At 41.7% G+C, this 26,397-nt stretch overlaps 1 protein-coding gene across 1 annotated transcript in view; it reads left to right on the top strand.

The window, feature by feature from the left end:
* Positions 1-1,142: 1,142 nt before the first annotated feature.
* The window catches only part of LOC126470829 (katanin p60 ATPase-containing subunit A-like 1), a 71,449-nt gene continuing 46,194 nt past the window's right edge, over positions 1,143-26,397 (top strand). Inside the window, exons 1-2 of the mRNA XM_050098844.1 lie at positions 1,143-1,168; positions 22,809-23,112. Coding sequence (XP_049954801.1) covers positions 1,143-1,168; positions 22,809-23,112 — 330 coding nt within the window. The remainder of the gene's footprint in view (positions 1,169-22,808; positions 23,113-26,397) is intronic.

The following is a 26,397-nucleotide window of genomic DNA, read 5'->3' as shown; positions in this document are numbered from 1 at the left end:
GACGATTTTGGATAAAACTTTAAATTCCGATATCTTTTTTCCGTGATCCGATTTTAATGAAATAAAGCCGACATGTTGCCAAAGGTCACGCTCAAGTTACCTGTGAAAACCCCATGAAAATTCGTGTAGTAGTTTTGAAAATTAGCATGTACAAACAAACATACATACACGACAGTTTTAGATAAAACTTTAAATCACACTATATTTTTTCCGTTATCTGATATGGATGAAATAAAGTCTGTGCATTGCACCAAGCTACTTTCGTGTTACCTGTGAAAACCCTACGAAAATTCGTCTAATAGTTTTGGAGATTAGCGTGTTTAAATGGAGAAACAGAGAGACATGAGGGTTTCACCATTTTATTATTAACACAAAAGGTTGCCACATATTTTGAATGATTACCAAAATCAAATGCAAAACCGAATTTCCCAACAATGTTTGCATAATTTTGAAAACAATCAAATTGCTTTCATTACTTTCCCAGACAGAACTCAGCATCGTGACAATTTATATTACACAAGTCCAATGGTTTCCTCAATCCATTTTATTAGCTTCATCTTGTAGATAGCAACTTGCATAGTCCCACTTCATGGACTATTTATACTGTATCTCACCTCTCCTATCAGCCGTTGTTAATAATTGCTGGACGCCAGATCACTGAAGGTAAATTAACAACGATCAGGTATGTAGTGTTGGGAAAACGTTAAATGAAAGAAAGTGAGTTAATAGAGTACCACATACATTAAAAGAAACAAATGCGTTATTCATCCTTTTGCCCAGTGTATCTCAGAGCACGTGGTCTTGGTAGAATTATTGATTGTTTGTTACTGCTTCATATTGGTCCTTGAATACAACGTACGCTACGATCTTCTTCGAGCTGTGAGTGAAGAATTGTGTTATTATCTCTGGTGGAGAGCGAGGGATCTCTATTGTGGTGTAGGCAGGTACCAGTGACCACTTCTTCACGGTCGGCCACAATCCTGGAGATACAGTCTCTTCGACTGGTAAAAATGTCAGACGGTAGCTAGCCACCACCTGGAATATTAATGCATTCTGTTCCAACCGACAGATGATCATTCGACAAAGACCATCTCTCATCAAAGGTACATTGTGCAATTACAAGCGATAAGCCCGAGGTATAAATGAATCATGCAAAAGGAAGGCTGAGGTAAGTGCCATGTTACTACCTAATTGCAGAGAGGGAGCAAAATCAGGTGTGTGAGAAGCGTTGTGACTGACAGTGTATGGGGGCCGCCAGATGCCAAACCGCTCAATGGTAACAAGCTGGCAATCCCATGTCGTTACATATCCGATACTGCCGCACACTTATCAGTGTCGAGCTAATATGGCAGAAGTCTGATTGCAGCAATATAAGAAGTTACAAATATTTACCAAAAATGCTAAATTGATTCCAAACAAGCTTCAAGTGCATGCTTAAAAGTAATGTATCCGAATTTAAACAAACAGGATGGCACTGCTAGCTTAGTGTGGACTAGAAGTCGCTGCTGAGTGAAAATGTCGGGCAACTGAAGAAGGTCCGATGATGGTTTCAATGACCTCTTTAATGAGGCTTCATTACAATAATTAGTGTGTGGCGTGGGGAGTATGACGGCGTCTCCCTCAGGTTACTGATGGCAGGTTCCACTGCTGGGCGGCAGGTGCTGCATCGCCAGGTTCCCATATTTCCTCGCTGTAGTGAGTGTGGTTGGCTGCAGCTAACGCAGGGACATTAGCCTGCATCACAGAGAGTATCAGTCTTCTGTCAATACCTGGCGGGGTCAGACATGACTGGAACCACCTATCATACTCCCGGGATGGTGATCAAGTGTGGAGTCGCACCTGGTGCCCAGAGGCTTAGGCATCAGGCAGTGGTTAATGTCCCAGCTGTGGCAGAAGTATCTGCGTCACTGAGACAGAATAGCATAGCCTCAACGTCATAGCACTAGCCACCTGTTAGAAGACGACAGGCTGCTTTGAGCGTCCTTAAATACTGATTCTCCGTGCTGTTCACCACGGCTAGTGTGCCACACTGAACTGTCTGTAACGTGTCAATGACTTTCCGGCTGTCATAACTGAGTTTCAGTAATTGTGTAGGTTACGTCAAGTGGCACGTGTCGTCTGTCGTCACTGTACTGTTGCGAAGTTGCTGACCGTGCAACCCCTTTGCCAACTACAAATGAAATAGCGGTGCCCTGGTTTCGTCATGATGCAATTTTTGCTGGTTCCAAGACTCGCTTGTAACTTTATCCCTTTATATTCCTCCCTGCCACGAAGAAAATTCGGCCTCAAATTTTACTGCAATAAAAACACTAGTTATTTACAAATATTTACACTTCGGATTTATTTCCCCTCTGATGGTATCACACTGTACATTATTTGCTCGAATTCAGTAGCACTTATTTCTGTGCAGAGGTCTATGTTCAAGGTACACTTTGTCCCTCATATCATTGCTTCTGGTTGATGCCATTGCGACAAGTTTGAACTCATAGATGGAAGTCGGCAGGGATGGGATTGGGTTTACTTTCCACATAAGTTGGTAGTATATGATTCCAGTTACTGTGAAAATTATAGTGGCAACTGAGGTCTACACAGGTGACAGAAGTCATGGGATGCCTCCTAATAACGTGTTGGACCTTCTTTTGCCCCCTGTAGGGCAGCAACTCGGTGTGGCATGGCCACAACAAGTCGTTGGAAATCCCCTGCAGAAATGCTGAGCCGTGCTGCCTCTGTAGCCGTCCATAACTGCGAAAGTGTTGCCAGTGCAGAATTTTGTGCACAAACTGACCTCTCGATTATGTCCCATAAATATTTGATGGCATTCATATCATATGATCTGGATGGCCAAATCATCCACTCGAATTGGCCAAATCAACTACTCCAGTTGTCCAGAATGTTCTTCAAACCAATCACGTGGTCGCCGCTGACCTAGGGGTGAATCTTGCGACAGTAATGGCATTCTGGTCATAGAGTACAGATGAAACGGTACTCCATCCATTTCTACAATATGCCATTCAATGTCAACTTTGGTGTGATGTGCAACCAGGCAGTCTAAACCGAGAATGACCACATAGCCACTGCCGAACACAGGAAAAACGTCTACACCAACGCAGAAGTTATCTTCCCCAACTCAGAAACCAAAAAAGTTGAACCAGTTGAATCTACAAGACCCCAGCTTATGCTGCTTAGTGACCAACATGGCGGATTCGCTTTCACTTTATCAAGTATAGCCTTACTTGCCACAGATACCTGCAATCCGGTGTCTTACAAAAATTTACAAAGTCCCTTTTCATGTAACTGGTCAGAAAAGGGTCTGCCACTGATTTTGCACTTGCGCTGACTTTTACTGGCTGCCTTGTTTAACTGAGAGGAGCGAGGTCTGGCCTTTAGCCATGTTCCATGCCTCTCCGAGTTTCTGTCCATGCAATTCTGTTCAGAATGTCCAAGCCATGTACATATCTGGCACTGCCATTCTCTGCAATCAGGCCTAATATACCCACATGTAAAACATTTAAGATCTGTGTTAAATAGGACCTTATTTTTCAAAGGTTCGGTGACCACATCAGTTTTGGCTAGCACCAACACTGTTTCTGCTGCTTTGTTTAGAGTCTTTTGAAATTCCATCGCGACTCTACGAGACATTTTTGGGTGTGAACCCAGTAATAAGGCGTCAAGTTCTCTTTGCTCAGCTTCTTACAAGTAGGCTTCATTAGCATTATCGTCCTCCATGAGCTCTTATGTATTGACATTCATTTTCTTAATACGATCTACAAAACACTCTACTAATTCCCCATGCTTTTGAAACAAGCTGTTAAGTTGCTCACGGTAGTGTCTCGATGTATCCTTCCTTCTACATCTGCCTACTAACTCTTCTCTCAAGACATCAAACAACAGCGTTTTGCTTAAATTCTTGTGGTACATCACATGTGTCCATGTGCCCCCAGTAGTTTTAACTTGGCTGTACTCAACAATTGCTCATTACTCCAATTTCCTAACATAGCAGCTGTGTCCAAACTATCGACAAACGCCAAAATATGCTCTCCAGATTTTCCTGAAAATGGTGTTATCAATTCAGCAGTGCTGGTGCCCAGGACAAGTGCACTAGGAAGTGTCTGTTCCCTCCTTTCCTCCTTTAGTTGCCCTGATTCACTTAGTAGCTGAGCTACTTGGTTTATTAACTGCTAAATAAGCGCCCTGAGCCGAAATTTGCTCCACCATGTTGCCTACTGAGAGAGGATAGGAAAACAACCATACAGGCTCTAACAAAAATTATGTTGTTGCATAGGATGTCCGTGCTGCAGAAGATCCGAGGTTATGGCTGCTGTCGTGTGGCTGTTCATCTTCTTCTTTATGTCCATCCCCAGCAGTCCCCCTAACATAAGTTATAACATGACGGCTCTGATAGCTTAGTGGGGGCTAGGATTCGCTGCTGAGGGAGAATGTTGTGCAGCTGAAGAAGGTAAAGTGATGGATACAATGACCTCTTTATTGAGGTTTGATTTCAATCATTAGTGTGTGACATGGAGAATGTGACAGCATCTTCCCAGAGGCGATGGTCTCCAGCTGCTGTGCGTTCTGCTGCTATACAGCTGTTGCTGCGTCACCAAGTTCCTGTGCTTCCTGCCTGTAGTGAGTGTGTCTGGCGGTGGCGACCACAAGCACATCAGGCTGCACCACGATGCCTGGCTTGGAGCGTAGTGGTCTTCTGTTGGTGCAAGAACAAAAATGCAACTTACATACTGCTTTATTTGCAAAAACAAAAACGAAAAAAACGTTCTGGTACTGTGGCACTCTAGGGGGTGATTTTTCTTTTTTTTTTTAATTTAGACATCCCAAAACGTTATTTTAAAGCTTTCTTTTGTCAGAGGTACCGGTATTGGGTACTGAATCGCACTGTCACAAATGAAGCACTGTGCTTGTATGTGTGTGTGTGTGTGTGTGTGTATGAGATAGAGACAGAGAGAGACAGACAGAAAGGAAGTGAGAGAGGGTTTGTGTTTACATAGAATGGGATGGACACAGAGAGTGGAGAGGAAGAAATGTGCTGAATATGTATACATGAGCGAAGGTGGGGGAAAGGACTAGTGTATATACACTGATCAGCCACAACATTATGACCATCAACCTACTACTGATATAAACCCATCCAGACGATAGCAGCATTATCTAACAAGGAGTGACTGCTAGTCAGACACACGCATGGTGCATGCAGTATCAGTGAATGTGTTGTCCGTGTGTAGAATGGGGATGCCCTGGAGGCTCAGCTTGAGCATTTTGGAAACTGCACTACTTGTCGAGTGTTCGGCGAGTGCTATCGTGAGTGTTTTCAACACATGGCGGAACCAAGGTGAAACCACTTCCAAACATCATGGGGCTGGGTGGCCACCCTTCATTATAGATGTCGAAAAACTGAAACCACTTCGAGACATCGTGGGGTTGGGCAGCCACCCTTCAGTACGAATATCGGATGTTGCAGACTGGTAAAACAGAACAGGCAGTGAAATGTGGTGGAAATAACATCAGACATTAATGCTGGGCACAGTACAAGTGAGTCTAAACAAATAATGCACCAAATACTTCTAACGATGGGCTTCCTCAGCCAATGACCCATGCATCTGCCAATGTTTTTTTTTTTTTTTTTTATTTATTTACTGTTCCGTGGGACCACATTTAGGAGAAGTCTCCATGGTCATGGAACGAGTCAATACATGAAATTATAACACGATTGTAGAAACAGATAAAATGAAATATAAGAAACATATTCAGGCGACAAGTCGTTAGTCTAAATAAAGAAAATCAACAATGTAACACTGGAATTTGCTTAATTTTTTAGCTCTTCCAGGAGCTCCTCGACAGAATAGAAGGAGTGAGCCATGAGGAAACTCTTCAGTTTAGACTTAAAAGTGTTTGGGCTACTGCTAAAATTTTTGAGTTCTTGTGGTAGCTTATTGAAAATGGATGCAGCAGAATACTGCACTCCTTTCTGCACAAGAGTCAAGGAAGTGCATTCCACATGCAGATTTGATTTCTGCCTAGTATTAACTGAGTGAAAGCTGCTAACTCTTGGGAATAAGATAATATTGCTAACAACAAAAGACATTAAAGAAAATACATACTGTGAGGGCAATGTCAAAATTCCCAGACTATTGAATAGGGGTCGACAAGAGGTTTTCGAACTTACACCATACATAGCTCGAACAGCCCGTTTTTGAGCCAAAAATACCCTTTTTGAATCAGAAGAATTACCCCAAAAAATAATACCATATGACATAAGCGTATGAAAATATGCGAAGTATACTACTTTTCGTGTTGAAATATTAACCACGAGTTTAGCGACTACGACTGAAATGGGCACGTGATCATCAGCACTGGACAATGACACAGTGGTAATGCTCTGCACGGTCCGATGAACCCCAATGCTGATGGGAGGGCACGAATCCGTCACCTTCCAGAGGAACATTTCCTTGACACCTGTACTGTGGGACGGAGACAATCTGGTGGCAGCTCCAGTATGCTTAGGAGAACATTCACGTGGGCTTTCATTGATCCAGTGGAGCTCGTGCAAGGCACCATGATTGCCAAGCAGGATCTTACACCGCTTCATGACGATCATGTTTCCTGACAACAGTGGCATATTTCAACAAGATAATGCGCCATGTCACAAGGCCAGGAATGTGATGGAGTGGTTCAATACAGTGCCTAGTTCCAATTGATGTGCTGGCCCTCAATTCACCATATCTGAACCCGATCGAACACTTCTGGGATGTGATTGAATGTGGAGTCAGAGCTTGTCAGCCCCATCCTTGGAGTTTATGGGAATTAGGTGACATGTGGGCGGATGTGGTGCCAGCTCCCTCCAGCGCCTTGCCAAGGCTTTATTGCTTCAGTACCGTGAAACGTTGCCACTCTATCCATGCCAAATGTGGACGTACCAGCTGTTAGGTAGGTGGTCATAATGTTGTGGCTGGATCAGTGTACATGACCCAGTCACACTAATGTAACCATTACCTACGTTCGACATCAAAGTGCTATAGCCACTTACAGACAGCAGGTGGCAGCATTAGCAGTGTAGAGTATAATGTGTGTCGGGGTATGCAGGAACAGCGCAATCTTTGTCAGTGCAGAAATGGTGTGATTTATCTAATGTCTAAAAGGGCCCGATCACTTGCTTTCAGGCCTTATTCAGTAGTAACAACTGTACTTCAAAGTATCTCATTCTGTCTGCCGCCACACGTACTGGGCATAACATCATACTTTGTAGCTTATATTTTAGACGTCGTTAGCCATATTTTCATCCCCCTATACTGAATATGTATCATTACTGTATTACAGGGATTTGAGCCTGATGGTCCGAGGAAAGGGCTAAAAGGGGTTGTCAAGAAATAAAAAGTCTGAAAATGTGATCGAGACTGTTTTCTACTGATTTTTAACATTTTATACCAATCACTGTGCTCCAGTCAAAAATGCTTTCTAAAATTTTAAAAGAGTGGAAGCATTCCCGAAATGGCTATGTTTGTAAACTGTTCACGTGCCACCATGGTTAAAGCATACCATGCATGGCAAAATTGCAATATCCAAAACTGATGCTAAGTGGTTATAAATCTGTGGTGCAACTGTGGTGCATCATGCACTATAGATGACAGGGCTGAACGATGCCTGCAGAGATGTGTACAGACTAATAGATGTAAAACTGTTGAGCAATTGACAAGATGAACCAAGGGACTATTAACAGTATCTCCTCATGGCCATTTAGTGCATGTAGCTGCATATGGGTCTCTGCAGCAGGTGCATGGTTCATGCATAGGTGTTCATTTTTTATGCGTGCTGTTCTAGAGTGGAGTAATAGAGAATTAGAGTGCACTTTGTTTGATTAATCTTCTGCCACAACCTTAAGTGTTATTTGAACCATAACCATGTAGATGCAGATGTAGGTGCACCCATGTGGACTGCTGTTCATCAGCGACGAAGGCTGGAATTTGCTTGCCAATAGCACCACTGGACATCCACTAAGTGGTGACAGAAGGTCTTTTCAGATAAATCAGTTTTACGCTCCATTATGTCAAACTTCTGAAAGCAAACACCCTGCAACAATCGTCAGGCGGGTCCAGGATAGAGAAGGGAATGTGACGGTCTGAGGAATGTCTTCGTGGCTTCCCTGGGTTTTCTTGTCATGTCGGAAGACACAGTGGATTAACACAGTTATCCATCTATTCTCGGGAACCACATATACCCCTACATGCAGTTTGTTCTTCCTTGGCACGCAGTTCATTGGAATGTGCAGAGGAACGTGTATCACCCTGCACTACTGTACCAGACATAGGAAGTCACTGAGTGGACTGAAGGGACATCAAAACCACATTTATGGTTCTAATCCTCATCAGTTTACGTTTTTATTTTTTAGATGTTTCTTCCCTACTATTTATCATTTCTTATCATTAATAATCAGAACATTGTTCTATGTGTCCACTAACTGGGCTGTGCACAACCATAACTAGTCCTGTCCAGTTCATGTAGGGTGACTTCCAGATGGAGTAGACAAACAATGAATACATCACTATGCTTTTGATACTGGGTGAATTCGATAACCAAGCTGCTATTGCTGCTCGTACATATACTGCACAGTACCCTCAAATGTGACATCCTGATAAGAATGTTTTTGTCTCCTGGAGCAATGTCATCAGGGAAGCAGTAGTCTTTGTCCACAAGTAATGGACACGTGTCATTCAAGGACTAGACATGCTCCACAAACACAGGATGCAATTCTTGATACCATTCACCATTCACCTCAGTGAAATACCCATGATATTGCAAGGCAGTTCAGATATTTCAAAAATTGGTTGTTAAAGCGTTGCTTAGTGAAGAATTGCACCTGTATCATTACACATTTACTCAACACCAGTGGCCAGAAGACCTCATTCAACGAATGCAGTTTTGTGAATGGCTTTTGCAAAAAGTGGAAGATAATGAACATTTTATGAAGAGTGTGATATGGACAGACAAATCTAGCTTCACTCGCAAAGATATTTTTAACCTCCACAACAGACATTATTGGTCACAACACAACCGACATGTCACACATAAGCATGACTTGTAGGCACGCTTTGCCATAAATCTGTGGCCTGGAATCATGGAAGGAGTGCTTTTGGGCCCCTACATATTACTGGAAAATTTGAATGTGCTCCTGTATTGTATGTTTCTTTACAGCACTTTGCCTGGCTCATTGGAAAACATCCCACTTAGTGTTCGGCGAAAGCTATGGTCTCAACGTGATGGTGCACAGCCACGGTTCAGAATGAATGTGTGTAACTATTTAAATTAGGCGTTTTCATGGAAATAGATTTGTCACTGAGGTCAAATATTCTGACCTCCATGTTCCCCGGACCTTATTCCACTAGCTTTTTATTTGTGGGGACACCTAAAGGAACAAGTTTATAGTATTCCACCAATGGATGGATACAAACTAAGAGCATGTGTGCATACTGCTTTGGCAATGATGGATGCAGGTGTGTTGCATAGCATGTTACAAAGTATTTTGACTCTAGAGGGAATGGCAACCAATGCAAACAAAGCATTCCTTGCATTGGCTTTAACACTGTGTATAAAAAAGAAAAAGAAAACGAGATGCTAGTCCAGGAAATAGTTAAAACTGAGAGACATATAGCTATGAAACTCTGCTAAAGGAATTTTTTTTCATTTTTTTACTTGGCCCTCACACTGAAAAAGAAGACACAAGTATGCAAAAATTTATTTTCATCTAGTTTGTTGCCTAACAACAGTTTATTAAAATATCACACTGTGGAAACATATACATTGTGTTTGGAAGAAGATGTGAATTTTGATATTTTTTTTATTTAATTGCACTCCTTCTTGTGTGTTGTGCATAAAATATTGCTTTTTTTTTAACTCTTCCAGCATAATACCATATATGGCTGGGAAAGAGGCAAGACGTCTACCCTTTTGGTAATTGCCGGTACTGTTTTGTCTTTATCCTTGATCATAGTTTCCACAGTTGCAAAAACTCATGATAGTGAGATTTATTGTAATAATCTCTTTTTTGCTAAATCTGCACAATGAAACATCAACACCAAAAATCAAAACGTCTCTCAAACACATCAAACACTCTAAATGTTTGACAAATGCATCAGACAAAGCCACACATAGTAAATTATTTAAAAAGCTAGCAAAGGATGACAAACTGCTTGTTCGCATATGGGGGGATTTGAAAATTTGATATCCTGTCATACAAAAACTGCACACAGTAGGTGTTCATATGAACAGTTTATATTATGTTTGTAAAATAATAACTAACTACAGAGTGAATCACATCATAAGAGTACATTTGGATGGAATCATTTAGTTGACCAATAGTATATTTTAATTGAGCGTGACCATAAGATGTTAACCTGGACTGGTCACCTAAAAGAAGTTCACAAAGATATTTACATGTAAGTGTCTGGTGGTTAGACAACGAGTAACTGGAACACTGTTCTGCACAGTGAGTTACAGAAGTGTGTATTAATAAAATTCAAAATTTATTGTTATATTTTACTTTATAGAGGGAAACTAGCAAAATTTGTGGACACAAAATTACGATCAGACAAAGAAGTGTCATTAACTATGTGTTTTTTATCAAGGAAAATGACAATATTATAAGAATTATGTTGTAAATACCATACATATACTCATCGGGATCTGCAAATCCTGGGAAAAAAATGGCTAAAATTTCAAATTTTGTAGATAGAATAAATAGTAAATTAACAAGTTTTGCTAGTGAGAGGGGCATTTTTGAACTGACAAATCAGAGCTACAAAATTGTGGAACTGAATTTTGAAAACAGCCACTGATTAAAAATCAGAAATCAAATAAGAATTTTAATTACAAATATTTGGGGAAGTATGGTATTTTAGAAGAAATAAAGATGTTCTCTAAAAAGGGGAGGGTGAAAGCTTTAAACTGAATAATAATCTGTCAGTCAAAATCAGTTATTAGTTCACTTTATAAGTTCCATCTCTACAAGTTCTTGAAATTTTATTTCCAGGTTATTTAATATAAGTATCATTGTTAGTGATTTAGAAACTATATTGTCACTTGAAGGAAGGTGTAAGTAGATGAATGACGAACACTAGCTTTACTTAACGAAAGTTTATTCAGCACTTGCACATACAAGAACGCAGAGCGATGTGCCTCTGGCCAGAACACTTACGGTATATATACAGCTACAGAACATTCCAGTATAATGATTCTTGCCATTTGTGGATACTTCTAGAATGGCAATGTTTCAGTTCAGGTGAGTTTTGAACTCACGACCCTCCATGCAACAATCTAGTATCATAACCACTGCACTACAGCGACTGCGCTACTCGGCTTCTTCTGCGAGATTGCTCCCTCCTTAAGAGAACAGCGTCTTGCTGTTACATCCTCCTAGTCCAGGAATGAGTCATCGGTCTTGCATACTCTGACTCTCGATGACTGATGTTCACCCTGGTGGTGATCTTCTTATAACTTCCCTTGCCGCTACGATCTTTGTTACCTTTCCACTTGTTGCCTGTCGCTGGAGCTTCGACTGTACCCTGGGTTGCAGGAGCCTTATAGGGCTTCATTCGAAGGGCGTGGACCGTAGCTCTGATCTTTCGTCGTCTTGTGTCAGGTTTGAAGTCTTCAACTTCGTAACATCAGACAACAGTCTTACAACCTTATAAGGGCCAAAGTAGCGCCTGAGGAGTTTCTCAGAGTGACCAACCTTCCGAACAGGAGTGAAGATCCAGACGAGGTCACCAGACTGAAAGACAACAGGGCGGTGGCTTGTGTCATACCTTCGGCGATCGTTTTCTTGAGCCTGCAACGTACGGAGTCTAGCTAACTGCCGAGCTTCCTCGGCTCTGTTTATTATCTGGCCGGTGTAGACGTCTTCCACGTCATCAGGATGTAACGGAAACACAGTGTCGATCGTCGTAGTCGCCTCACGCCCATGCTCCAGGAAAAATGGCGTAAATCCTGTGGTGTCTTGTTTGGCGGTGTTGTAGGTAAACGTCACGAAAAGTAGCACCTAATCCCAGTTGCTCTGCTCAACATTGACGAACATTGATAGCATGTTGGCCAAGGTCTTATTAAGGCGTTCAGTAAGCCCGTTAGTTTGCGGATGGTAGGCAGTCGTCATGTGATGGGTAATGCACCGACAGTTTATCTCTGTCACAAGATTCGATTGAAAAACTTTCCCTCGATACGTAATTAACGACCTTGGGGCACGGTGTTTCAATACAATGTCTTCTACGATGAATTTGGCTACCTTGAATGCTTCGGCTGTTTTCACGGCTTTTGTAATGGCATAGTGCGTCAGACAATCAGTGCAAAAACAATCCATCTATTGTCACAAGCAGACGTTGGAAATCGTCCGAGGAGGTTCAAATGGCTCTGAGCACTATGGGACTTAACTGCTGAGGTCATCAGTCCCCTAGAACTTAGAACTACTTAAACCTAACTAACCTAAGGACAACACACACATCCATGCCCGAGGCAGGATTCGAACCTGCGACCGCAGCGGTCGCGCGGCTCCAGACTGTAGCGCCTAGAACCGCTCGGCTACTCCTGCCGTCCGTCCGAGGAGGTCAAGCCCAATACGATGGAAAGGCGTTTCGGCTGGTGCAATTGGCGTGAGTCGGCCAGGTGGTTTCTGAGGAACTGCCTTTCTCCTCTGGCACTCGCTACAGTGCGACACATAGTGACGGACACTCCTAAATAAACCCAGCCAGAAAAGTCTCTTGCGGATCCTATCGTATGTCTTAATAAATCCTAAATGTCCGGCCTCAAGAGTGTCATGGAATTTCGTAGAACATCTAAGCGCATGTGTTTAGGAATCACTCGTAGCCACCTCTTTCAAAAACGGATCAAAGTTTTTCTTGCAAAGTAATCCTTTAACTACCTTAAATTGTCCTTTCACATCCTCTGACCGATTTAAGGAAGCATAATTTGAGATATCTTGGCGTCCTTCTTCTGCTCAGCAGAGAGATCCTAGAGTGCAGCGAGACAGTCATTATCTTCATCAAAGTCTTGATGGTCTGGCACAGGGCCTCTTGAGAGACAGTCGGCATATTGGTGTTTTATCCCACTTTTGCACATTATGGTAATGTCATATTCTTGAAGTCGTAGTGCCCACCTGGCGAGTCGTCCTGTTGGATCCTTAAGATCTGTCAACCAACAAAGTGAATGATGGTCTGTAACAATTGTGAATGGCCTTCCGTAGAGATACTGTCGAAATTTGCACATGGCCCAAATCACAGCAAGATATTCTCTTTCTGTAGTTGAGTAGTTTCTCTCGGCTTTTTTAAGTGTCCTAGACGCATAGGCTATAACCTTCTCTTTTCCATCCGAAATCTGCACTACAACAGCACGGATCCCATACCCACTGGCATCTGTGTGTAGTTTTGTAGGTACTCTCTCATCATACAGATCAAGTACAGGGTCAGTCGTCAGAGCTTTCTGCAGCAAATCGAAAGAATCTTGTTGAGCACCACCCCAGATAAATTTAGCATCGGCTTTTAACAAGTCTTGGTGTGGCCTGGCTTTGATACAAAAGTCTTTGATAAAACGACGGTAATAAGAACACAATCTGAGGAAGCTTCTCACATTTCTAATACTTTTAGGGATAGGAAATTCCGTCATAGCTCTCACCTTTTCTGGGTCTGGCCGTACACCTTCGTTTGACACAAGGTGTCCAACCATTTAGATTTCTTTTGCTCCAAGGGACACTCTCTTGCATTAAGTTTCAGTTCGGCTTGTTGGTACGGTCTGGCTTGTTGGAGGCACTTAAGAACGGCCCTCAGTCTTTTTATGAATTCATCAAATGTCTCTGAGAACACTATAATGTCACCTAATTCACAAAGACACATCGTCCACGTCAGGTGCCTTAGAAGATTATCCATCATTCGTTCCAAAGTTGCTGGTGCATTACACAGACCAAACGGTATTACCTTAAATTCATACAGGCCCTCAGGGGTGATGAATGCAGTTTTCTCACGATCAGCCTCATCTACTTCGATTTGCCAGTATCCCGAGTACATGTCCATGGTTGAGAAAAACTTAGCCCCTTTCAGACAATCTGGTGTATCATCAATTCATGGAAGAGGGTAAAGGTCCTTTGTAGTTATCTTATTAAGCTTCCTGTAATGAACACAAAAGCGCCAACTGCTATCTGTCTTCCTGACAGGAACCACTGGTCACGACCATAGGCTCTGCGAAGGCTGAATGATGTCATTCTTCATCATTTTCTCTACTTCGTCGCAAATTATTCGACGTTCCGTTGCTGACACACGTTATGCTCTCTGGCTTATTGGTTGATGGTCTCCAGTGCTAATCCAGTGCTTCACTGACGATTTGCCTAATTTGCTCTTCACCTGTGGATTGAACCATTCAGAGAACTCTTGAAGAATGGCAGTTAGCTTCTTCTGTTGTTCCTTAGTGAGATCTGGTGATAGTCTAGCTAGAAGATCTTGTCTCGTAGTGGTAGCGCGAAAGTAGCGCTAATTTCGCCCACAGACCCGGCATGGGAAGTTTCTATGACACTCAGCTGTTCTGCAATTAACAGCTCAGCATTTACTACGCACATGCATCTTGGAAGGATCTGCGGTTCTCGGCGACACTTAACTATCCACAATTCACCGAATCCGTTCTTAAACGAGATGCCAGAGGCTGGGATGACCAAGTTATTCTCCAGTGGTTTGCTTCTCTTACATTCCACTCAAGATCCATGGGTTGATGCATGGCATGACACATGACAGCTACCTTTCTAGTGCTGACTGTAGGAATGATCACTTCATCCAGCACACATACACTCCTGGAAATGGAAAAAAGAACACATTGACACCGGTGTGTCAGACCCACCATACTTGCTCCGGACACTGCGAGAGGGCTGTACAAGCAATGATCACACGCACGGCACAGCGGACACACCAGGAACCGCGGTGTTGGCCGTCGAATGGCGCTAGCTGCGCAGCATTTGTGCACCGCCGCCGTCAGTGTCAGCCAGTTTGCCGTGGCATACGGAGCTCCATCGCAGTCTTTAACACTGGTAGCATGCCGCGACAGCGTGGACGTGAACCGTATGTGCAGTTGACGGACTTTGAGCGAGGGCGTATAGTGGGCATGCGGGAGGCCGGGTGGACGTACCGCCGAATTGCCCAACACGTGGGGCGTGAGGTCTCCACAGTACATCGATGTTGTCGCCAGTGGTCGGCGGAAGGTGCACGTGCCCGTCGACCTGGGACCGGACCGCAGCGACGCACGGATGCACGCCAAGACCGTAGGATCCTACGCAGTGCCGTAGGGGACCGCACCGCCACTTCCCAGCAAATTAGGGACACTGTTGCTCCTGGGGTATCGGCGAGGACCATTCGCAACCGTCTCCATGAAGCTGGGCTACGGTCCCGCACACCGTTAGGCCGTCTTCCGCTCACGCCCCAACATCGTGCAGCCCGACTCCAGTGGTGTCGCGACAGGCGTGAATGGAGGGACGAATGGAGACGTGTCGTCTTCAGCGATGAGAGTCGCTTCTGCCTTGGTGCCAATGATGGTCGTATGCGTGTTTGGCGCCGTGCAGGTGAGCGCCACAATCAGGACTGCATACGACCGAGGCACACAGGGCCAACACCCGGCATCATGGTGTGGGGAGCGATCTCCTACACTGGCCGTACACCACTGGTGATCGTCGAGGGGACACTGAATAGTGCACGGTACATCCAAACCGTCATCGAACCCATCGTTCTACCATTCCTAGACCGGCAAGGGAACTTGCTGTTCCAACAGGACAATGCACGTCCGTATGTATCCCGTGCCGCCCAACGTGCTCTAGAAGGTGTAAGTCAACTACCCTGGCCAGCAAGATCTCCGGATCTGTCCCCCATTGAGCATGTTTGGGACTGGATGAAGCGTCGTCTCACGCGGTCTGCACGTCCAGCACGAACGCTGGTCCAACTGAGGCGCCAGGTGGAAATGGCATGGCAAGCCATTCCACAGGACTACATCCAGCATCTCTACGATCGTCTCCATGGGAGAATAGCAGCCTGCATTGCTGCGAAAGGTGGATATACACTGTACTAGTGCCGACATTGTGCATGCTCTGTTGCCTGTGTCTATGTGCCTGTGGTTCTGTCAGTGTGATCATGTGATGTATCTGACCCCAGGAATGTGTCAATAAAGTTTCCCCTTCCTGGGACAATGAATTCACGGTGTTCTTATTTCAATTTCCAGGAGTGTAGTCTCCACACACTCGGATGCGCATCTTCCTGTCCAGAGTACCTCATCTCATCTACCATAATCTTGGAGCGACCACAATCTATAATTGCTTGAGAAGCTATCAAAAAGTCCCATCTGAGAATGACGTCATGATTACACTCTTGGAAGACGATGAATTCTAACAGCTGTGTATGGCCACTTATACCCACATGAATGACACATCTTCCTGTAGGTTTTACATATTTCCCATTAGCCTCCTTCAGCAGAGATGTTTTGCTGTCGACGAATACGGTTTTCTGCAACTGGCGATGGTACTTCTCCGAAATGACTATTATGATGCTCCAGAGTCCACAAGAGCTTGGGCTGGTTGGCCATCCATGAGGACATCGACGTAGTTTCCTATCATTTTCGTAGTGATCGACGGCGGAGGATTTTTCTCTTCGACAGTCTCACCTCCAAGGAAGGTCGCACTCTTTAGTTTTCCAGGTGGCGGCGGCTAGGTGATCGGCTGCAGCTTCTAAACGGCGATGTGTACCTGGGGAGCGTCCTCTCCAGCGGCTAGCTTGTGGCGATGGTGACCTACGTCGTCTGGCGCCACCTCTTCTTGTTCATCTTCGTCGTCCCGGAGTTGGCGACGGCTAAGATCGTTCTGCTGTCTTTTGGCGCGGGCTCCATCAAATATCCTTTCTCGACAATAACGCATCACATGTCCCGGTCGTCCGCAGTGGAAACATACTGGTTGGTTACCCTGGGTCCTCCAGACATCAGTCTTCCTTGGTTCCTAAACAGGTTCCTCATGCGGCATTGTAGAAACGTAACTTCGCCTGGGTCTCGACTTTTTTATTGTTTTAAAGAGAAATGAAGGACGAGAGATTGGGTTCAATGTCCGTTCCACTTCCTCCCTTATGACCTCTTGAACCGTCTCGGTTTTTTGCTCGACGTGCAATCCAAGTGCCTTATGAACTTCCTCTCTCACTATCCGACAACGAACACTTGTGAAATCAGTTTCTTCCTCCATCACAGACATCTATACGACGCTTGGAAGCCGTTCAAACTTCTTGCGTGTAATTCTTTTTTCATCCATTGTCTCGATATACTAGCACCATTTTATGAAGTCGTCTGCTGTCGAAACCTCCTTCAGGAGTAGGGCTTGATACATGTCCTCAGCGACACCCTTCATGAGATGTGCAACCTTATCTTCCTCCTTCATTTGAGGATCCACTATTTTACACAGCTCCAAGACGTCTTGAATGTAGGATGCTGTAGTTTCTCCTGGACGCTGTGCCCTGCACTTTAATTTATCTTCAGCCGTGCACTTCTGTCGTTGTGTGTCGCCAAAATACTCGCGCAGTTCCGCCTGGAATACTTCCCAGCTTGTGAACTTCTCCTCGTTGTTCTCATACCATTGCTTGGCAGTGCCCTCCAAGTAGAAAAATATGTTAGCCAAACACACGGTGTCATCCCATTTGTTAAATTTTACTATAAGCTCGTATACCTTCAGCCACTTGTTTGGATCTTGACCATCGTCACCAGAGAACCCGGAAGGATGTCTCATGTGATGGCACACAGTTGCTGTTATCGTGACGTCATCTTCTTCTTCTGTCTCTGATAGATTGGGATCTATAGAATATGCCTCAAACTCGGGTTTCTCGCCACGTAAATGGCGGCTCTGGAGTGGCCTGATGGGAGCCACTGTGTTGTCGACAATGTGTGGTATCACAAGTTCCAATACCCAGCGCCTCCACGAGAGTAATGTCACGCAGAGGAAGGTGTTAGGAGATGAATGACGAACACTAACTTTACTTAACGAAGGTTTATTCAGCACTTGCACATACAAGAGCGCGGAGTGAACTGCCTCCAGCCGGAACACATACAGTATATATACTGTTACAGAACATTCCGGTACAATGATTCTTGCCGTTTGTGGATACTTCTAGAATAGCAATGTTTCAGTTCAGGTGAGTTTTGAACTCACGACCCTCAATGCAACAGTCTAGTATCATAACCACTACACTACAGCGGCTGCACTACTCAGCTTCTTCTGCAACAATATTTTGAACAATTAATTCTGATAAAATTCAACCTGAATACAAAATTAACTATTTTGTGAAATTGTCCCCTATGTGTATATTACTATCAGGAATGGTATAAGAACAAGTCAATAGTTCCACCTTACTCCATTACTGCTAGTTCCAATACAAATCAGTGTTGAACTTCCCACATAGAAGTGTTGATTTCTTGCATAGCTATAGATGTAAGCAACAACTGTATTTGCATATATCTCTGTGTATAAAGAATTTTATAATAGCTTTGCATTTCTACTCTTTTTTAGTCTCATAACTGCTTTTACACAAATAATCTGACAGTATGTAGCCTCATGTAGAAATTGAAACTAACTCATCTACCTATATCCAATTTTCTGTGGGGCATAGAACACTAATAACACTTAGTTCAGTACTAGCACTTGGTGTTGCCTTTTTCATACTACTGATATCTTATCATACCAGGTCACTTCCACAAACTTTGTAAGTTTATTCAAAATCATTTACTCTCCCCATTACATAGATTTCTGTCACGTCTGGATGTTTCTGAGTCATAATCTCTACGTTGCCACAGGAGGGCCCTGTTTAAGGTCCAAGGGCCACTTGGGGCACCAGGCTGAGGCACACTAGAGATGCCTCTTGTGAAAAATTTGACACAGAGTGTATCATAATTAGTAGCAAAACCAATCCATTTCCATGTTCAGTAGATTTAGGTTTATTTTGACAGGTCTCATGAAGAGCCCAAGGAATTGCAGCTTGGCAGGTAATGTACGTGCAAGGGAAGTAGAAGGGAAAGGGGGCATGAAATGTTTCTTGTGTGGAAAAATGGGAGGGGGGGGGGGTGGCAAATGACATATTGTCACTTGTGTGGAAAAATGATCCTTGTCACAGAATTTGGTAGAAAGATGTACCTATTAATTTTCCAGTTTCTTTCAATCAGTGTGGTATACTTGTGTGATATGGTAGTTTTGGTTTGAACTTTTCTGGTCTGTTATAAGCTGAGGTTTGATAGGGTCCCTGAATGTTCATCAAACCAGGAACATATGCTTGCAGACCTGTGAACATAGCTGCTGCCATCATGAAAGATGGTAGTGTCCATGACATATCACCATGAATATATAGAAGAAAGGAAGATAACTGTTTGGCAAGAATGCTGAAATATACATCCGTAGCCTGAATGAATGGGCTCAAGCCATGGTACAAAAAAACATCCCTCGAAGATCACAGGACCACCTCCATCCTGACCTACACCCTCAGTGCATTATAGTTTAAATGCCTCATTGAGCCACCAATGCACTCAGCACCTTGTATCATTTGAAAAGAGGAAAAACTATGACTCATCAGGCCACACTATGTGCCTCCATTCCTCTGTGTTGTTTGACTCATTAAGTAGATTTATGTGCATTTGTGAGTAATGGCCTTTTGTGAGGTACCACCCTACGCTAAATGTCCATTGCACTCCCTTCACAACTTATTGAGATGAAACTGCATTCACTGATGCCATTTCCTGGCAAGTTTGAAACTGATCATCATTGACATCCCTGTTAGTTAAGACCTTATCATGACCATAGTTAAAATGCTGTAACTTGGCTGTGAATAGTGCACTATTCCCTGTAAACACATTCGACATTCCACATTGATACACTAACAAACTGGGCAACATCAGTCACAGTGTGGTTATATGCACATCCAAATACAATATCTCCTTTTCCATTCTGTCACATCTCCTTCTCAACCTAGCTTACTGCAGTGATTTGTACAACTGACATCACTTGCCTGAAATGATTTGTCAATGGTGGATGGTCACATGAGTGCCTGCTACTAGTTCTATGTCATCTACAGAATTCCAAAGTGACAATAAGGCTCTTTTATGAGGATAGCTGATATCTTTCCCCATGAGCTGAACTCTTTGTGGACAGAATTATTGATCAATAAAATCAAAATATTGTATGTGCTCTATTTGTAATATACAAGGGTATGATATAAGATATTTTCATATTTGATAAAAAGACATATTGGTCAAGTTTTTTATAATATATTATGCAGTGTTATTTATTTTTTACAGAAATGATTTTACAGATGAATTAAATGTTGGCTTCTTAGTAGTTATATATACTGTCTGACAAAACAGTGAAGCGCCCAGAAGACATGGTCGGCTGTCAAACATATAAAACACCAGTGTTTGTGTAAAAGATTATAGTTGCAATTCTCTGTGACAGGTAGAACAGCCACCTTAGTTCATTAGTGCATGAAGCACACTGTAACCCCTCCACATCTGTGCCTGCCATACAAGAACAAGTAATGGATTCCCTGCAATGTTCTGTATCATCCTGCATCATTCAGTAGAGATTAGCAGCAGCCAGACTAGGGAACTACTTTCCCATATGTAGGCTCCCATTAACGCCACAACACAAACAGCAGTGTTCGGAGACGTGCCATGAACATGGAACCTAGACTGCTGATGAAAGATGTCATATTGTATTCTGCCATGAATCATGATTATGCGCTAGGCTAGATGATCATCGTCGACAAGCATGGTAGTGACGTGGGAAGATGTCCCATTCTTCCAATGTTTTGAAGAGGCATAGTGGTATTAGTCTTGGCATCATGGTGTGTAGAGCCATCGGGTATGACTTTACATCGTAGCTGGTACTGGTTACAGAACTGTGATGGCAAAATGGTACATAACAGACATCCTGCATTCTCGCATACTACCACTCGTACTACAGTATTGTGGTGCTACTTTTCAACGGAACAATTCTCATCCACGCATGGAAAGTGCCTCTGTGAAGTCTCTGTGTGATGTTGAGGTATTCCTGTTCTAGCAACATCAAGATTTGTTGTTGATAGAAAATGCTGAGGACCAGCTGAGACATCAACTCTGTCAAAGTGCCAGTATCCAGGATACCAAGGAATGACTTGCCATTGGAGAGGGTACAATGGCTTTATGACACCCTTGACAATTGTATCAGTAAATAAAGCCAGGCAAAAGAGAGTGCAATGTCATACTGACAGGTGAGTCCACTTTACTGTCAACTTCTTTGTAAATTTGCCCCAATCTTGTAATCACTGAAATAATATCACATACCCTCTCAACCCATGAAGTTTCGTTTTGTTCCCTCCTCCCCAACTGGGTGCTTCACTATTTTTGTCAGGCAGTGTATATACACTTTTCTGACACATGGAAATACACAATAATGAGATACTTGTGACCTGTATAACCATTATCTTTTGTGGAAGTCCAGAAAACAGTTCCTTATTGTCTAACATTGTCTTGATGGACAACTCATCTCTGAGAGCTACATAAAAGGTATACAGAAAATCAGTATCGCAGAAACAATTTCAAATAATGCTGCAGAGCAAATGTGGAGATAAAAGCCAAAACCTTACCATTTTGAGAAATGTTTCTTGTAGCTCACCTATTTGTTAGCACAAAACAGCTGCAGTATAATTAAAGGAGCCACTCAAGTAACTGTTGCCACCCTCTCCATCTGCTCTGTGTGCCACACAAGCAAATACACTACTCTTCTTTGCATAAAATTCTGTAGGGCTGATTTTATATAAAAACAACTTTTCTTGTGAATGCCTAAGTTAACAAATTTGTATTTCTTAAAAAAAATAATCACAATGTTTTGGAATAATATCTACCATAGTAATTTTTTATCCAGATATTTCTCAAAATTATCCACTTTTTGTAGAATTTCTTAAAAGTTCACAGCTTACCCTTTGTAAGATCATTCATAATAAGTATGAAGAGCTGAAACAAATGTTTCCACATTCCCAAGATGCAATTGCTCAAGTGATTCAACAAATTGTCACAGCACTATTTTACAATGTATTGGAAGCTTACAAACTTGTTAAGCACAACCATAGAGGGTTATATCCTGTCATTAATATTCAGTAACTCATATCTGTATGGTACAGTTTATAATATAGTTTTAATGTCGCTAAGTTTGGATTTTTTTTTTTACTAAAAGTAGTTCTGAAGGAGCATACCACCACAGCCACACTTTTGACATGAGCCACTTTTAGTTAAGGGACAGCACCATTTCTTACTTAGTGATTCTTAAACTGCAATGCATCTCCTCCATTACTGGCCGTTCATGAAGCCATACTGTCACATGCTTTCATGTTTTCACTGTGTTCGATGGTTCTTCATTGACTAAGAGTTTGTTACATTGTCCTATGTTTAAATTGACCCTCACACAGTATATCACCTCTTCTAAGATGGTTTAGAAAGCTATTCATTAATGAAAATGTGGTTAAGATGTGTCTGAATTTGGAATACCACAAATTTTGCAATGACTGAAAATGTGGAAAGATAGGAAAGAAGTACCATCAATATTTTCTGAAAGTTTGAATCATAAATGTGCTTCATAATTAATTCTTATAAACAAAAATGCATACCATAACTTCAGTTTCGAGCTAGTTGTCATAGTATTATATTAGTGAATATCTAAATTCATTACACATTTAACAATAAGTCATTACAATTTCACCAAGTAAATTTTTCATTAAGACTTTTGACTTCTTTCATTGTAGCCGATCCAGGGAGTCTCATTCAATGGACCGCACTCCATGCCTGACAAAGCGGTCACATCCTGGAGCAGCAGTGAGCGTGAAAACACAAGAACCTGTAAGACGGAGCAATGAGGGACCGCCTTCATTACCATCTGCAATACCTTCACAAGAGAGTGATTCTCATGAAACCCCACCAAAAGTGTTCCAGGCTGCCCAGTATGAACAGCATCTTGTAGAGACACTTGAAAAGGATATCATTCATAGAAATCCTAATGTGCAGTGGAACCGTGTCGCTGGGCTGAGCGAAGCAAAAGCAATACTTCAGGTGATGAACAATATTCAGTTACACACTTATTTTAGACAGTAATATTTTGTTGAGTTACATGTTATTACTAACACAACTCAAGAATAATCAAAAATTTCAGCAAAATATGATGAAAGTATTAAAAAACCAGAAGAAGGTGTACATGAGAAATGTTTCTCTACTGCTTGAATAACTTTTTGTATTTAAAATACACTCTGGATGTGTGGTATCAGAAATTATGTTTTATATCTCCTGCTTAATAAAAAGAACAGTTTAATACTAAATCATTGCATCAGACATGAGAGCAAATACCCTCACCTCAGGTGCCCTGGATATTGATTGACATCTGCACTCTTCATGCCACTGGTTAGTGGCTGTCAGGTACTGCTTAACACGACCATCATTCTCTTCCTCCTGTGTTCTATATGTAGAGGAAGCATGATGAGACCTATGTGTGTCCTACTGCTTCTTATCTTGCTCATGTGGATTTTCCCTTACAGGTACAAAAACAACAAAGTAAAACCAAATTCCATAACACTCCGGTGTTCAAAAGTTTCCTCAACAACTTTCCACAGAAAGAACATCCAAAATTTAACATTCTATGTTATAAATCTTCTGAAAGACTTTAACTTGGACCAGACATGCTATTGGGAGTTACAGTATTCATCTCTGAATTTCATGTATATGCTTTGCCAATGCAGCCTTGCCAGAGCCATACTCATTTTTAATCTCCTGTATATGCTGAATTTTATCAGTAGTATTTCATTGAAATGGGATATGCCATTTCCTGTCTCCATAATTAAGTACATAACATAGTTAGCCTTCCACTACTACTTCATGTAATCATCACTAACTAGCAAGACAATGAATGTTTCTCATGATGATGTGCAATTAATTAGAGACAGCCACAATTTGCCTTTAAAAATAGTACTGAGTGACAGTAAGGCACACAAAAAAATGGAGATTTCCACTTGCTGAGCGGTAAGACATCGTTTCCTCAAACAAAAAGGTTATCAGGAAGATAAACATAATTTTGAGGTTGCTGATATATTGCTTTGGATACTGGAACAAAATAAAAACATAATATTTAAATAAATATCAAATTAAATAAATACTAATGTAAAAAGTGAGTTACACACATAAAATTTAGAGGTATTCAGAAAAATATCAGTCTATAGAACCAATGTAAGGGAGGACTGGAATAGTAATAGGAAGAAAAAAGAAGAACAGTGTGACAGAGTCAGTGGTGTGAAAGCAGAAGGAGCTAGGCAGATTACATAATATTGTTGAAGTTCAGACAAAGGATAATGTAGGAATGTTGGGTGTTCTATATGGACATTATCCATTTATGTAGAACATTTTGCATCTGTGTAAAAGATCTGTCCTTTAGTTGGAAGGTACAGATGGTATGGGTTCTGAACACGTTGGAGTCTCACAGTTTCATAATCTTGCTACTTTAGGAATCATATCAATTTAAACATTAATTTTTTTCTTCGGGAATACATATATGTTAATCACACATAAGACGCATAGGAATTTCTGATAGTATTCTAAGCATAGTGGTTTAAAAAATCCTTATTTTTTCTTAGATGCAGAATATTCCCATAATTCATAATGAAGAATAGGTTATTGAACTGAAATCACTCATGTATAAAACAATGGAAACACCAGGTTGAAATATCAGCTGTATAAGAAAAGGATAGATTGCTACACACCATAAAGATGACATGTTGAGCTGGAGACAGGCACAATGAAAATATTATTACACATTTAGATTTTGGCCAAAGCCTTTTTTAATAAGAAAACACACACACATTCATTCACACAAGCAAGCACACCTCACACATACATGACAGCCATCTCTTGCAGCTCAGACTTGTGAATAGTTGCCCCATAATCACAAATACTAATGTATGGTGCTTCACCTGGAAGAGTGACCTTCTCTGTTCTCAACAAACAGATAGATCTCATTTCTTCACGGAGTAATAGTAAGCTAGGGAAAATAGACATTTTATACTACTCACAGTTCTGCATGTAATTACTTCAGGCTGATCAGACTACAAAATTTATACTGAAACTAACTTTTTATCAACTGAATATAATGTTGATGTGATCCATACTTCATTCTTGATAACTCATTCAATAATGAATATAGAAAGCTGCTCTTGCTTTCTAGGTGACATGTAAAAACATGATATGTCATATAGCTTAGACCAGTCAGCATAAATTAAATTTTAGTGTTTTTCAACAATATGGCAATAGCAACAGAGAAAAAATTAAACATTTAGTGTGAAATTATTGTTGCAGATGACAGTCCTCTGAAACTCTTTGGCAGTGACTAAACATTTATCAGTGTTTACAGCAATATGTAGGTAAAGTTCCTATACCTACCAAGTGAGCAGCTCGGTGTATCAGAAATATCAAAGGACATCATATCCTACATTAACATATTTGTAACAGGATTGCTGTTTATTTAAACATTATCTATCGTCTTACACTGCCAGATTCATACATGTTAGGGAAAACTGTCTTTCATGGTAATTTCTTCATGACACATGCACCATGTAGCATAAATTGATTGTGGTGGATATTATGTAAAAGCTTACCTAGACCTCTGTGAGACCTATGGTCATTTCAGAAAGTAACATAACTACTATGAACTGTGTCAATATTACTGCTAACATTCATGGCTGACACATACATTTTGAACCCTAGCCAGGTATGTGTAGTCTAAATTTGCACTTATTATTAACCACAAATAATGTTAGGAAGTAAATTTATTGGTGCACCAGTATAAAAATCCCAGAGTCTATGAAGAGGATTCTGCAAAATGCTTGGTTAGAAACTTTACAAAATATTTTAACTGCATGTGCCCTTAGAAAAAATACTTTTTTAACCTTTCCTGCACTGTCCCAGGAAATTATGTCACTGCACCATAGTGCAGTACTGAATGAAAGTATGTAAACACAATCTGCAGATTACACAGTGGTAGGGATTTTCAAATGCCAAGCAGACAGATAGGAGCTTTTTGGAGAACTTACCCTTTATGCTGGTTCAACTCAGTTTATTATCCATCTGAATGCTTAGACTTTTACATAGAGTTTCATTTATTGTATTCCCATTGACATCTATTTCTAACCAGTAGTTGTAACATTTTTAACTGATTTCAATTGCATAATATAAGATTTGTAAGATAAAGTAAAATAATGGTAAGAGTATCATGGGAGATTGTCAGTTCACCTGCCCAACGAACAACATCCTTGCATAACATGTGTCAGTAGACATCGAGTTATAAACACAATGTTT

Source organism: Schistocerca serialis, chromosome 3 (assembly GCF_023864345.2).
Source record: "Schistocerca serialis cubense isolate TAMUIC-IGC-003099 chromosome 3, iqSchSeri2.2, whole genome shotgun sequence".
NCBI classification, from domain to species: Eukaryota; Metazoa; Arthropoda; class Insecta; order Orthoptera; family Acrididae; genus Schistocerca; species Schistocerca serialis.
This window is presented reverse-complemented; position numbering and strand designations above follow the sequence as displayed.